Here is a 14,585-nt window from a genome sequence, read left to right on the forward strand (position 1 = left end):
ACGAAGACTCACGCAGGTTAAATAATTTATTCAATATTACACAACTGGAGAAGGTTGTACCTAGCACTTTGCCAACTTCTCTGCCCTCCAACTACGGTTGTGAAACCCTTGTGCTAATTATTTGAATTTCCTGATAATCCCAATGATAAAAATAACTGAGACTGTTTTGTATAAGAGAAGCAAAATAATATAATTAACAAGAAATCTGCACCGTATGTGTCATCAAATAGCTGTCTTGTGTATATCTTGTGTATACCTATTGTGAGAACTGCTTAATTATAAAAAAAGAGAAAAACCTGTGGCCTCCTGAAAAAAAAGATGAAATTTTTTTTGGCTTAAGAGAATACCTAACAAGAGGAAATTCAACCACTAGGAGTCAGAGACTCCTAGCAAAAAGGAAGAGGTTTTGAATTCAGTGGAAACTGAAGTCCAGAAAAGCTGAGATTTCAGCTTTGCAGAGAGGCTCAGTGTCAGTTTGGATTTTAGGCAGTGGTTGAGAAGGGGCATAGAACAGATGCTAAGAGAGGCAGAGGAGCCAGGAATAGAACTGAAGTATTCCTACACTCCACTGCAGAGACCTCACAGGTGCTGAGAAGAGAGTAAGCAAGCCCTGGCTAAACTAAAAATGGACTTTTCCTGGGAGCAAAGAGGAAAGACTAGGAATACACTAGTATTGGGAATTACATAGGGGTATCTAGATCTCAGAACTTTAGTACTTGTTTTCTAAGGCAGATAAATCAATTAAATATTAGGAATTAGAAATGACAGATAACTCTAGACTCAAATTGCAATTACAGATGGTGAATGTTAGAAAGGAAAGGGACTTTATTATAGAAACATGTATCTTACAAACAAACACTTATTACCAGCAAGAATTTCCAGAGAGTTGTATCCTAGGATTCTATCCCACAAAAGCAGGAGTTGATCTGTAGCTAAGTATCCAGAAAAAGCTCGAACCATCCATTTAAAGGATATGCGAAGTCTGTAAGCAAAGGAAAAAGAAAACAGATTTTACCAGTGGCTTTTCTTTTCTCACAAAAAGGCAGTTATCAGGAGAGCCAACCAATTCTATTGTTAACTTCTTTGTGAGTCTTAGACATCACCTATGCATTTAAATCTCACAGGCCCTCTTAAAAGCTGCAGAAGTGCAATGGTGAGAAACCATGAGTCGTCAAATTAGCAGTCTCAATGTATTAAGAAGAAAAATTATATCTGCTTTGTTATAGTTCAGCCTTTTGCAGGACGCCTGTGTGGCTCAGCAGTTTAGCACCTGCCTTCGACTCAGGGCGTGATTCTGGAGCCCTGGGATTGAGTCCCGGGATCAAGTCCCACATTAGGCTCCCTGCATGGAGCCTGCTTCTCCCTCTGCTATGTCTCTGCCTCTCTTTCTGTGTGTGTCTCTCATGAATGAATAAATAAAATCTTAAAAAATATATTTAGTTCAGCCTTTTGAAAATTCACTCACTTTTATGTTCTGTTTTTTCAGGGTCTCTACTAATTAGCTACCAATGAGGTGATCTTAAGAGTTAACAGTTCTTAACAGCTCAAAACTCATGATTATTTGAATTTTTATTCAAAATACTTCAATGCTTGGTAGCTGTATACTTTTCCAATTCAATAAATTATATTCCTACATTTTTCAGTCAAATCGTTACATAGGCTGAATAAAAACAACAGGCAGTAGTCTTTAAAGGCAAAGAAAAATAGTTTTAAAGCTATAAGGGACCCTGGAAATAGATTTCTAATTTCAAACCCTTCATTTTAAAGGGGAGATTATCAGAACTCTGAAAGATCAACCAGAACAGTCAAATGATTTTTCCAAAAAAACCCACAAAAAGCCAAAACCTGATATGAGATCCCACTATTTGTAAATAGGTTATGTTACAATAATAATTTATGTCTGCAATCAGGAAATGAACTCCGTAGCTTTGGTGCCTTAAGAGAGAAACCAGTCCCTCACACTTCCGTACTATTAGCCTCTAAATATCACTTGCCTGCCCCTGAGAGGTGCTAGCCAAACTCTTAGCTGGAGCTGTTACAATATTATGTAGATAAGTATCTGTGCTATTTTTTTAAAGCAAGAGAAAGGGACTTAGAGACTGCCATTGTTGATGTGATATTCATTCTCTTAAGACCAAAAAAGACCCCCAAGTTTTCGGAAATTCCTCAAGACTAGAAAACTATTACTCTAATATAACAAAGTACATGTAGGGAGTAGTACTGACAAATTAAACTTCTTGGTTGGTTTTAGAACATCTGTTTATAAATTCCGAAGAAAGTTTTGGCCAGACATTTTAAATTAAAAAAAAAAATCATTTGACTTTTAAGTCCAAATTATTAATATCATCCAATTTCATTTTAATAGGTCTTTCATCGTGTCTTATTAGACAATAGCGCCACACATTGTGCCCTCTTCCAAATATAGCGCAGAATAAGTTTCTTAGAAATAAAGTTTATTGAGGTATAATCTATGGATAGTAAAATTTACCCTTATTAATGCACAATTCTGAGTTTTGTTAAGAACCAAATGGGAACTTTAAAAGTAAAAATACAATAACAACAAAACAGAACAAAACAAAACAAAAACAACCCTCACTGGATAGATCCAAAAGCAAAATGGTAATGACAGAGAGTCAGTGAATTTGAATATACATCAATAGAAAGTATCTAATCAGAACAATCAAAAAGGATTGAAAACAAAATGAATAGAGTTTCAGGGACCTTGGGGATGAGACCGAAAGTTTCAACACTGGAATCCTAGAGGAAATGGAGAATAAGTATAGTGCAGAAAAAAATACTTAAAAAATAATGGTTGAAGATTTCCTAACTTTGGCAAAAGACATAAGCTTACATAAGATTCAAGAACCTCAGCAAACTCCAAAAAAGGATAAACACAACAGAAATCCATGCCCAGATACATCATAATCAAACTTCTGAGAACTAAATACAAAGAGAAAAAATATTTTTTCCTGAAATGTTTGGCAGAATTTACCAGTGAAGCCACCCAGGTCTGGAGTTTATTTGAAGGTAGAATGTGATTAATTAAAAATGTATATTATAAACCCCAGGGCATTGTTATGGACTGAATGTTTGTGTCCTCCCATTGCCCCCACTCCATTCTATGTTGAAACTCTATCCCAAGGTGAAGGTATTAGGAGAGAGGGAGGGTCTTAGGGTAGTAATTGGAATGTGAATAGTTAATGGGTGAAGCCCTCAAGGTTGGGATTAGTGCCTTCATAAGAGTCAAGGGAGAATTTGTTTCTCTTCTCTGCTCTCCACCATAAGAAAATACAATAAAAAGTTGGCAGTCTGCAGCCTAAAAGAGGGTCCCCGTTGGAACTCAACCATGCTATCACCTTGATCTTAGACTTTCAGTTTTCAGAACTGTGGGAGATAAGTTTCTGTTGTTTAAAAGCCACACAGTTTATGGTAATTTGTTATAGTAGACTGAGGGGCGTCTGATGGCTCAGTTGGTTAAGCGTCTGAGTCTTGATTTTGACTCAGGTCATGATCTCAGGGTTGTGAGATGGAGCCCTACACCAGGCTCCATGCTCAGAGGGGAATATTCTCTCTCTTCTCTTCCTCTGCCTGCCCGCCCCCTTCCCTGCTCTTGTGTGTGATCTCTTTTTCTCATTCTCTCTCTCTCTAGAAAGAAAGAAAGAATTGAAAAAAACATTGTGAATTGAATGAAAATTAAAACATAACATATCAAAATTTGTTGTGGGGAGGTAATGTAGTGCTTTGAAGCAATTTATAATAATATTGTTTCCATTAGAAAAGAGAAAGGTATCAAACTCATGATCTTTCACCTTAAGAAGACAAGAGCAAAATATACCTAAGGCAAGAATAAGAAATAATAAATATAAGAGCTAAATTAATGAAATTAAAGACAGAAGAATAGAGAAAATCAAAACAGAGTTCTTTCAAAGAAGGATAAAATTAATAAACTGCTAGCCAAACAATCAAGAAAAGTGAGAAGATAACAATTATCAATATCAAGAATGAGAGAGGTGTTATCACTGTGATTCTCTTGATTTTAAATATGAGGAAGTTGAATTATCTTGATTTACAGAATTTGAGTCTTAGTCAAATTAAATTACTTCATTAGGATTATTCAGTTTAGTAGATAGAATTTAAATCCTGGTCTGTCTCTTAAACCCACCCACTCATCCATCCATCCATCTACCCACCCACCCACCTATCTGATGTGGATTCAAGTGTAGAAAAGACAAATACTAAACTACTATTGTATTTCCCATTAACTACTTTTGTGGTCTCAAAGAGTTAATGCTTCTTTCAAATATGCCCTAAGAGGGGAAACTAGTTTCACAGAGGGGAAGAGAGTGACAAAACATTAATAAATCATTTAGAAACTTCTGTTGCCTTAGGCATTGTTATTTTTAAAAAAAGAGAAGAGAATCAATAATATTGAAGTGAAGAGGTAACCCTACAATATGTAGAGTTGTGATTTAGTATTGGTTTGGTATTATCACATTTCTTAGGTGGTATTTGTGTTCACAAATTTCTGCCTCAGTTTTGGCCAATACCTGTAATTATGAAGAGAAATTAGTTTATTTTGGTGATTCATATACCAACCACAGAAATTCTAGCAAATAAGAATTTATTAGGATTTTGCTCCCAAGAATTTTTGGTACAATGTAGAGCTCCATCTACTACTTGATATTATTGTTTTATTGGAGATATTTTTAGTTTAATTTCTCTAAAGAATTACTCTATCTTTAAAAGTGCTTTATGGGTGACTGGGTGATGGGCACTGAGGGGGGCACTTGATGGAATGAGCACTGGGTGTTATACTATATGTTGGCAAATCGAACTCCAATAAAAAAAATATACCAAAAAAAAAGTGCTTTACAATGATGAAATAGAACCTTCTGAGGTCAAATTATCTATTCGTCAATTAGGAGAGAAAGGTACTCACGGCTGAGCTCCAATTTCTCGTAGATGATAAAAGAGCTGGGGGAGATAGGTTTGAAGAAGAGTTTCAAACAGCAAACAGAGGGACACAATACCCTGGATATAATAACAAAACACAAAAGAAATATACATTTTAGTATTTAAAAATTAACTCTGCCAATAAAGTATGCAAATGGAAATGAGGAAAAATTATCAATATAAATATTCTCATATTGTCTAAAAGTAAAAAACTGGAAATGCTCTAATGATGTCTAATACTGTGGTTAAAAATACATTTTCCCCCAATTTATGGATACTTAAACTATTATAGATATGCTAAGGAGCCTCCTTTTTAATACAATAGGATCCTCCTATAATCTGGTATACAATATACAGAGTCTAAGGAAAACATCATTTTATAGAAAACCTGCTACTTTGTAAGCCCTCTATTATCACTTATGTCCAGCAAACTAGTTTTTTCTGGATGCATTCCAGTTTCCAGGTATTTCTCTGCTACTATAGCCACACCCTTACACTCTCCTTCCATATGTCCCTTCCCTTTCAGCTGCCTCACCCATCCAGGAAAATATTTCCTGCTTTTCTCACTCTTTCTTTGAAATCGATTCCCAGGGGAAGACTGACTACTGACTGCTTGAAATTTGCATCAGGAAGTTATCAAACAAGAATGTTTGATATTTTTTTAATTGAAATCTACTTTTTATCAGGGCATTATTTGTAGAGGACAAGAGGTAACCAATTTAAGCAGATGGTTTTTTAAGTGCTTTTATTACTTGACAACTCTGAATAAAGTCTTTCTTGTAGCTCAGCATTCCTCAGGGTTGATCTTTGTGAGGAAGTTTTAATCCTCTTTGTGAGTTTCCAAAGAAAAAAGGCTGGCATGGTTCCAAATAGTTCAATCTGGCTGCAAGCCAGAAAAGGAGCTGACCAACTGTAAGTCTTTATTCCACCGAATAAAGAAAGGGCAGAGGCAGGGCTGGCCCAACCAATTCACTGAAAAAGGACACTTCAGGGTCAGCATGGAGATAGAGAAGGAATATCCAGGGTTGCCTGATGTCAAGCTCCAGTGCTCTGCACAGGGAGAAAACTGTGGGTGTATACTGGGCAGCCAATTTAAAATTAAAAAAATTTTTTAAACTCTGAAGCATAAAATGGTACAGAAAACAGAATTATTCATATATTTCTTATTACTCTAGACTAAAAATTAGTGTAAGATAAGCACTAACTCAAGTTGTCTCAGAGAGCAGGAACCCAAGATAATTGGTTGTGCTTCTATTTGTTCATCAGAGACATCCTGGATCTCTGTTACTTGTCAGCATTCACTAGCAATGGAGGAGAGCAAGGTAGAAACAGAGGGAGGTGGACTAGGAATACACAGGGTTAAAGTGGGAGGGATAAGCAATAGTGATTTAGTTTAATAGCAGCCACAAAGTCTTCCCTTCAGGGAAATCTGGTTAGCCCTGATACATCCCAATTTAGTAAGAGTTAGTCAAGTTACCCACAAATGGACCACAGCAGGCCCAAAGGTGAAAAAAGTATAACTAAAGTAAAATAAATACTGTTTTAACTCAGGCTCATCGGTGGAAAAAAACATGTGATAAAGGACTGGCCAACATAAAACAGATAAAAATGTTCAACTCCCAATATGCTCCTCTTTGATTTTCATATTGAGATCAACAGAGCTATCTACTGAATAAACACAAAGAAAATATCTAGTATGGTAACTGATAACTAGCCAAATGTGAAATTGAAAAATAAGCGACAAATAAATATTTGATTTTCATTAACAAAGAAGAAATTATGATGATAATCATGACAAAAACAATAATAAAAATAGCAGCTCTATAGCACTACAGAAACATATTAACATATTAACTTCATCTTGATGAGGACATCAGTGTTCAAAGAGGGTAGGCATCCTTGTCAAAGTGAACAATACAGACATTTTTATATGTTTTTTTCTGTTAACATATAAAAGATAATGTAACTGCAATTGATAAAGGCCCTTTTTCTCCCTAATTGTCACCAAAAATACTTAAATATCAATTTCTTCTTCTCTTTCATTTATTCTATGGAAATATGTCGCTTGACATCACAAATTAAAATTTCTTGCTTTATAATTTAACTGAGGGAGGCTTTCTTAAGGAAAGAAAACAGATTATAGTCTAATTTGATTCAATTTTTATGAACTTACAGAAGGATGAGAAGAGATGGAATGGAGTCTGAAGAAAAAACGCACATACATCTCACGGAATATCTGATACAATTTGGAAGGTTCATGGTATAGAAAACAAAGTGGTGCAACTGAAAGAATAAAGAAATTAATTGATAACATTGCAGAACTATTAAAATTCAAGAAAATAAGTTAATGAAACATGAAAGAATAATTCAATTTTATAGTAATATTCATTCAAAGACAAGTTTAAAAATCATATATATCGTTTCTTCATGTTGAAATGGAAATATATACACATGTAAAAAGTGAGGCCTTAAAAATTATAAGGAAAGGATTAATTAAAAGCTATCATAATCCTAAGTTAACAGAATGATGCAATGGAATTACATATAGAGGCATATTAAAAACACAAAATAACTTTAAAAGACTATGTAAAGTCAAGTATCTCTTTTTTTTTTTAATTGAAATAGTAAGAAAGTGAGATGCAGGCAATTCACTTTTACTTTGTTCCACAAAGGATCCAGAAAGTTTTTCAAAGTTTTATATTTTGGAAGTCAAGTAAGAAAATATAAGATGACTTATAATTAGCATTTAGAATCATGGTCTTCAACTAATTCAATTTGAAAATAAAAATTTTGTTTTTGTTTTTGAAAATAAAAATTTTGATTAACAGTTTAAATTATTGGTCATTGAGACTGGTGAATCTCAACCTGTACAAAGACAGTTTCTATAGACTTACAATAAAATAACTCTCAGACAATGGATTCATTTCTCTAATGAATGCTGAATTAAGTTTTCCTTTGCATCTAATTCTTGGCAGTTAAGCACAGGGGGGTCAACTCAATCAGACATCCCACAACTGAATGTCAGAAAGTCCTAATCTCAGATGCTGGTGTAACAACATGATTATTCTGGACTGACATGGTCATGCTTTTTATCTTCTCAAACATCGAGAATTTTAGGCAGCATGAACACATTTATAACGCAGATACATAAAACTGCATTACCTAAATATTAATTTTAATACAAAATGACTTACCGAGTAATTTCAGCTATGATATAGAACAGACAAATTAGAAATTCTAAGGCTCCATATTCCATCAGTAATGCCCTGAGGGCAGTAGGCATTAAGTTATCTGGGAAAGCAGTGAGCCAACTCAACTCACTTTTTTTTTTGACAAAGTGAAAGGAAAAATGATAAAAAATGTTAAATTCTTACAAATAAAAAAAATCAATTATCTGGGCTAAATGGCAGCGCACAGTATTACAGATGAGTAAATCATCAAAAGCTAGCAATGCAAGGGAGAGATTTCACTTTTTCTGAAGGGGAAAAGAGAGACAAATCAATTTTAGAGGAGTAAATAAATACCTACAAAAAAACCTACTTGTATATATAGAAAGAAAAATTTACATTATATACATACACATTTAAAAACTGACAGGCATATCTTTCCATTTTAAAACTAACTTTAAAAACTTATTTTACCACCAAAATAAATTGCTATTTCTTAAAATAGCCCAAATTAGGGTAATTCTATATATTTAAAAAGAATAACTCATATTCTAATTGCAACAGTCTAAGAAAAAAATAATGTGGCACAAATACATGATATTATTATAAATTCAAAGTGAAACTTTGAAATTTATTTAATAACCTTTTTATGCATATTTTTTCCTTTAACTTTTAAAATTATTGATATGTAAAAATCTATAATCCAAATCTAAAGATTTTATGGGTTCAGTAATTATTTATTATCATTTCCAGTGAAGGAATAAAAGAGAATTTTAAAATTAGCACTTTTTACAAACATGTATAATACAAAAACCTTCACAATCAGTTATTATTACTCAAGATACCACTACTGTTTGTGTTGAATTCCTTATATAGCTATGAAATGAAAAAGCTTTAGTCTTTTATATGTGATATATAAGAAATCTACATGAGTTTATTTTCTATTTAAAATACATTTCCCTATTTGGTTTGTGGATGTTCAACATACATTTCTAAAATAGTATAAAGAGATTCTGTACTGAACATTTTGCATCATCTACTTCCTTAGTGAACATTAAACCTTAGCCTACTTAAGTGACCAGAAATGTGAATAAGCAGAGTCAGAGTCAATGATGTATTTTGTTGCCTAAGAATCACTAGAAGATTTAAACTTTCATGACATCATTAATGTCCCCCAAATCACTCAAGCTCACTTTCTAAAAACGGTTTACTTGAAAAATTCTTGCAGTTGAAATTAAAATAGATAAGAGGCTAATATTTTTATTATTAGATGTAAAAATTTATATTCTTAACCTTTTGGGGGTGCTCTACTTTAAAATCCTCACGTATTTATAAAAGAGAAATGTGCTGAAAGGTCATCATAATGTTATGTATCCTGTTATGAAATTTTGGTTGCTCAAGAGAATAAAGTAGAGTGCTCTGTAATTCAAGCCTGTGATCAACACCATCAAGAGAGGCATAATGCAAAGTTCCTAGGTCCTCTGAACTCGTTTCATTGTCTGCTAGTTTTAAAAGTCTTACATTGTGTCATTCACCATTATTGTCTAATGTTGAACACGGAGGGGCTTTTACAATGAAAAGTGTTAATGTACTGCTGATTCTTTTTATAAAAGTAAAGCATTAAAGTATTTCTGTTTAGTGTAAAGGTGGGGAGATAGCAGTTGTGGGTGACAATATTCTTCAACATGTTTATATGCAACATGTGAAAATTTAAAAATTAAATAGCATTAGGTGTAGAGCATTCTTCCTCTTGCTAATCTTCATTAAGCTTCTTGCATTCCTTATTCAATGACATGTGAGGCCAGAAAGGCATTCAGGGCTTTCGAGCCTGCACATGCGCTTTTCGTACTGTACCGCAGGACATAAGAACGCTTTAGTGAAATTGTTGCTGTGTATGCCAGTCGTCTGGAGAAAGCATAGACTTGAACTCAGTGTTGGCCCTCCTTCCACATTCTTTCTGACCTATTATTTGTTTAAAAGACTTAGGAGAATTAGTTCAGGAATTTAAGCAACCTCATTTTACACCTATCAGAACTAAATACTAACGTGTATCTCTGGTTTCCATCGGATTAGAACATGGTCAACACAGGAGCACTTTCACAGTATGTTCTAATCTTAATTTGTCAAGCAATCATCTGAGAAATTATGATGACCTTTATTTTTTAAAAATTTAATTGGAGATATAAACAAATACTAAACTCAATGTTTAAAAATGTTCACGATAACTTGTTAAGTGGGTAGGTGATATGTTATAAAGTGTGATCTTCATGTTTAATTTTCTAAACTATGATAAAAACACTGAATATTTTAAAGCCCAACTTACCATACATTGAAAATCCATGGAAAGGGATTACTCCTAAAAAAAAAAAAAAGTTTCTTTTCAATTAGTATACCCACTGAGGTATTAGGTAAACTTTAGAGGATTAAAACTGAAAATAGAAAGGTTTCCTATTTTTGCTTCAACTTTGTGCCTCTTATCTCCATACCTTATTCATTCCATAACTGGAAAAATGTCAGAAGACTTAGTGACAATAAAAGCACCAAAAAATGCTTTTTAATTTCTGTAGGAAAACAGACTAGAGGTTTTCAATAGATATCCAGTTAATATTCTATTGATAATGTTGAAAAACTAAAACCTTGGATGTGTTACAAAAACAAGACAACAGAACAAGGCAGATCACAGTTGAACAAATTATAATGGTCTCAGAAAGTCAATAGATTATGTCCTTCCTGAAACAACTTCATCCTGTATATTAGAATCCAATCTGTTAAAAAGATAAGTGGCTGACTCACACAAACCGGTCACCAAACTTCCTGAGCTTCAGTAACTGCTTGTCACACACAGGAACTAAGACTGTCTCTGAAACATCATCAAGCTCTAAAATTCTATGTTTAATAAGTATGTCTAGAGCAAATGCAGAGACATTGGTGAGATCTAAAGAAAACTGAGGAAGGTCTTCCAGCAATAAGATTCTTTACCAACTTAAAGGTCTTTTGCTCTCTAGGAACTGAAAAAAATTCAGAACCAGATTAGACTCACATTAAAAATCAACATTCCTAATGACATGAGAGCCACCAGCTCGAGTTCCATGGAGTACTGAGAATGAGGGCCCACACACCATCTTTCTTCAAGTTTTTCTCTCTGCTTGTATCTTTGGTTGAGTCTCTTATGAATGACCATCTTTTTCTACCTTCTCGCTCTGCTACTTAATTTTATTTCCTTTACTAATTCTAGACTTTTAACAAATAATAAAAAAAGTCTGTCTTTTCTAACTTTTCTACAATAAAATTGTTGACGTGAAAAAAAAACCTGAGAAAAAAATGAGTTGATAAATAGTGGGCACAGTTTGATGCTTTACAGAAATATAAGTACATATCTTTCTAAAAACTTCACCTCAAAGCAGGTGGCTATTATACCAAACCCCTACATTCTTACTGCAAAACTCCTTTTTCTTTCCTCTGTTAAGTTACTGCAGCAACATTTGAATAAGCAGGTTAAAGTAGTCAGAAATGAAGATGTTGCTATTATTATTTTCATCTTCTACAAATATTTATTAAGAAAAAAAAAGAAAAAAAATTTATTAAGGATCTGCTAAGGATAGGAATACCTTAGTCCAGACAAGCCATTTTTAATTAGAAGCTTAGAGCGAGTGAGTGAAGTCATGAACTGCCAAGCAGCAGAAAGGGATGCATACATAAAGACGACTCATGGCTAATCACACTTTCCCCACATTTCCCCCAAATTCTGAAATCTATAGCTGCTCTGTAAGCAGCTAGATTATAAGCTATTTGAGGCAAGGGCCACAATTCATACTGTGTAGTATCTTCTACAAATGAGATATAAATTGATGGAAACTTAAGCATTTATAGATATAATCAAGGCTTATAAATAAAAAAGTACAACAGAGAACAAACTAATGGTTGTGGGTGGGGGACTAGGGGGATGGGCAAAATGGGTGAAGAGGAGCGGGAGATACAGGCTTCCAGTTATGTAATGAATAAGTTATGGAGATAAAAGGCACAGCATAGGGAACACAGTCATTGGTATTGCAGTAGTGCCGTATGGTGACAGATGGTAGCTATACTTGTGAGCACAGCATAATGTGTAGACTTATCCAATCACCATGCTGGTCATCTAAAACTAATGTAACATTGTGTATCAATGATACTCAATTAAAAAAGTTTAAAAAGTAAAAAACATTAAAGTGTAAGATTCATTTGTGAATAGGGAATTAACATGTAGGATAGGAAACTTTCAATAACTCAGTGTGGAAATTAGAAATGGCCAATGAAGTCATTCAGACACGAATATGAATTCTGTGCGACTCCTGGCAAGTTATCAAGACTCTCTGAGACTCTATTTTCATTTTTGAAAATGGAGATTAAAAAAAAGAAAGAAAGAAAGAAAATGGAGATAAACAAGAGCAAGTTCACTGAGCTGTACTGAAGCACCAGTGAGTTAATATACTTAAAGTGCAGCAGTACAGAGTTTAGGACACAGCAGATGCTCAACAACTGTAGCTATTTTATGCTCTCAGAAGGGAGAGTACCACTTTTAAGTATCAGCTTAAACCTAAGAAAATCTTTTTTTTCACTATTAGATAAGGGTTCACTTCAGCTTAATCAAGATTAGCCAGGGTTTACGATTCCAAAAATGGGTGCATGGTCTACTCTGTGGAAGAAGGACAAAGTCAAATTCTGGCAAACAAAAGTAGAAGGCAGAAGAAGCAATGAAGAATCCATTAACACTCTCGGGCACGTATTGCCTAGAACATTTCTTTGATCTCAGAGGTTGTCATGTTCTTGGCCAGTTTTCCAAAATCCTTTCCTTTGCCTCTCATCACTTCAGCCTTGCAAGGGTCAAGTTTCATGCACGTGGCCATCATCCAAGAGTGTACTTCTAACAGGCGTCCGAATGCTTGGGACACCATCTCTTCTCTGGCCTTGGAGTCCTACAAGTCTGCCATAACTGATTATTTTAAGGTACTAGGCTTCCTTTGTCTATCTAAAGAAAGTCTAAAACATGAACTGCTTGTCCCATTCAATAGAAATAACTTTATAAAAGTAATAGTTTAATGGGCCTTTGACATAGCTCAGAATGGTAAACATGGTCAACAAAAATAAATCTTGAACTAGATAAGATATAAATAGTAAATATGACTCAGAAAATACAGCAAATATTAACATGCTTTGCACTTACTAAATATTTCCCCTTCATTTCCTCACTGTCTCTGTTAATACTTAGCATTTGTAGTTGTACCACAGCTCTCACATCTGATTCACATTAACATCATTCCAAATTTTTACCATCCTTCATTTGGGATTACTTAGTACAGTATTTAATTCATTTGTTGAGACAATCATTTTCTTTGGTTATTCTCATTCTACATGTAGCTTACAGATCAGTCAGAGTAGGCATTGGGACAATGGTTAAATTGTTTTCTAGCTATTTCTGTTATCTTTCCAAATTAGAACTTCAGAATATGACTTTGTTACTTATTTCCGTAAGTAAAATTTCCCAAATATCAGAACATAATCGTAAATATCAAGCTAAAAATCATACTTTAAATATAATTTTCATTAGGTTTTCAATTTATGTCTAAAGTTACACATCAAATAAATTTTGGATTATTATTATTTAATTTAATTAAATAAATTATTTAATTTAATTTAATTTAGATGACAGAGTATGGTGTTATTTATCAACTTGACACTTGTAAGCAGATTTAAAATTAACATATTTTTTCACTATTTCTTCTAAGAGTGTTTCCTAATCTTTGTTGTGAGGGGCTGTCCTGTGTACTATAGAATGTTGGTTTAATAGCATCCCTGGCCTCTACTCACGAGATACTGGTAAAACCCCCTTTCTCCCTGGCTCTGACAACCAAGTGTCCACAGACATTGGCAAATGTTTCCTGAGGGACAGGAGGTGGGGCATGGAATTGCCCTTGGTTGATAACCACTGATCTAGAGTCCCAGAACTCCTGTACCTAACGTTCACTTGCAAATAATTATTTTCACTTTTCTTGTAGGAAATAAATGGTATTAGTGGTGTTTATTTAAGTCTCAAGTCAGATCTTTGTGTATTTCTCTTGTAAGTCTCAGCTCCTTGCTTCTATTCCTGTTCTTCTGTATCCTTCTATATTCACTCCCTCATTCATTTGCTCTCTCATTCAACATTGTTTACTGAGCAGTGACTTTAGGCTATGCATGATTCTAGGTGCTAGATATGCTGATCATCAAAAGGTCCTTGTTGCCTTGAAGCTTACATTAGAGTGACACTTTCATTCCACACAATAGTTAAGGATGAACTTCAAAAAATGTTAGTCAGGAATTGAAGAGATGTCACTAAGAAGAATAGAGTAGGGAACTCCAAAACTCTATCCCTCTGCTAAAGCAATGGCTAAGCTGGCTAGAACTATTAGATCAACTTTTTTGAGTTCTGGAATCTAATAATAATAAGAA

General features: G+C 34.0%; 1 protein-coding gene across 4 annotated transcripts in view; it reads right to left on the reverse strand.

The window, feature by feature from the left end:
* The window catches only part of TBC1D19 (TBC1 domain family member 19), a 141,998-nt gene that overhangs the window by 6,041 nt on the left and 121,372 nt on the right, over positions 1 to 14,585 (reverse strand). For all 4 annotated transcript variants that reach the window (XM_049108719.1, XM_025438657.3, XM_025438658.3 and 1 more), the window contains 4 exons: positions 10,444 to 10,476; positions 7,127 to 7,236; positions 4,940 to 5,031; positions 867 to 982 (listed from right to left, as the gene is read on the reverse strand). In XM_049108719.1, the coding sequence (XP_048964676.1) occupies positions 867 to 982; positions 4,940 to 5,031; positions 7,127 to 7,236; positions 10,444 to 10,476 (351 nt within the window). The remainder of the gene's footprint in view (positions 1 to 866; positions 983 to 4,939; positions 5,032 to 7,126; positions 7,237 to 10,443; positions 10,477 to 14,585) is intronic.

This window comes from Canis lupus, chromosome 3 (genome assembly GCF_003254725.2).
Source record: "Canis lupus dingo isolate Sandy chromosome 3, ASM325472v2, whole genome shotgun sequence".
NCBI classification, from domain to species: Eukaryota; Metazoa; Chordata; class Mammalia; order Carnivora; family Canidae; genus Canis; species Canis lupus.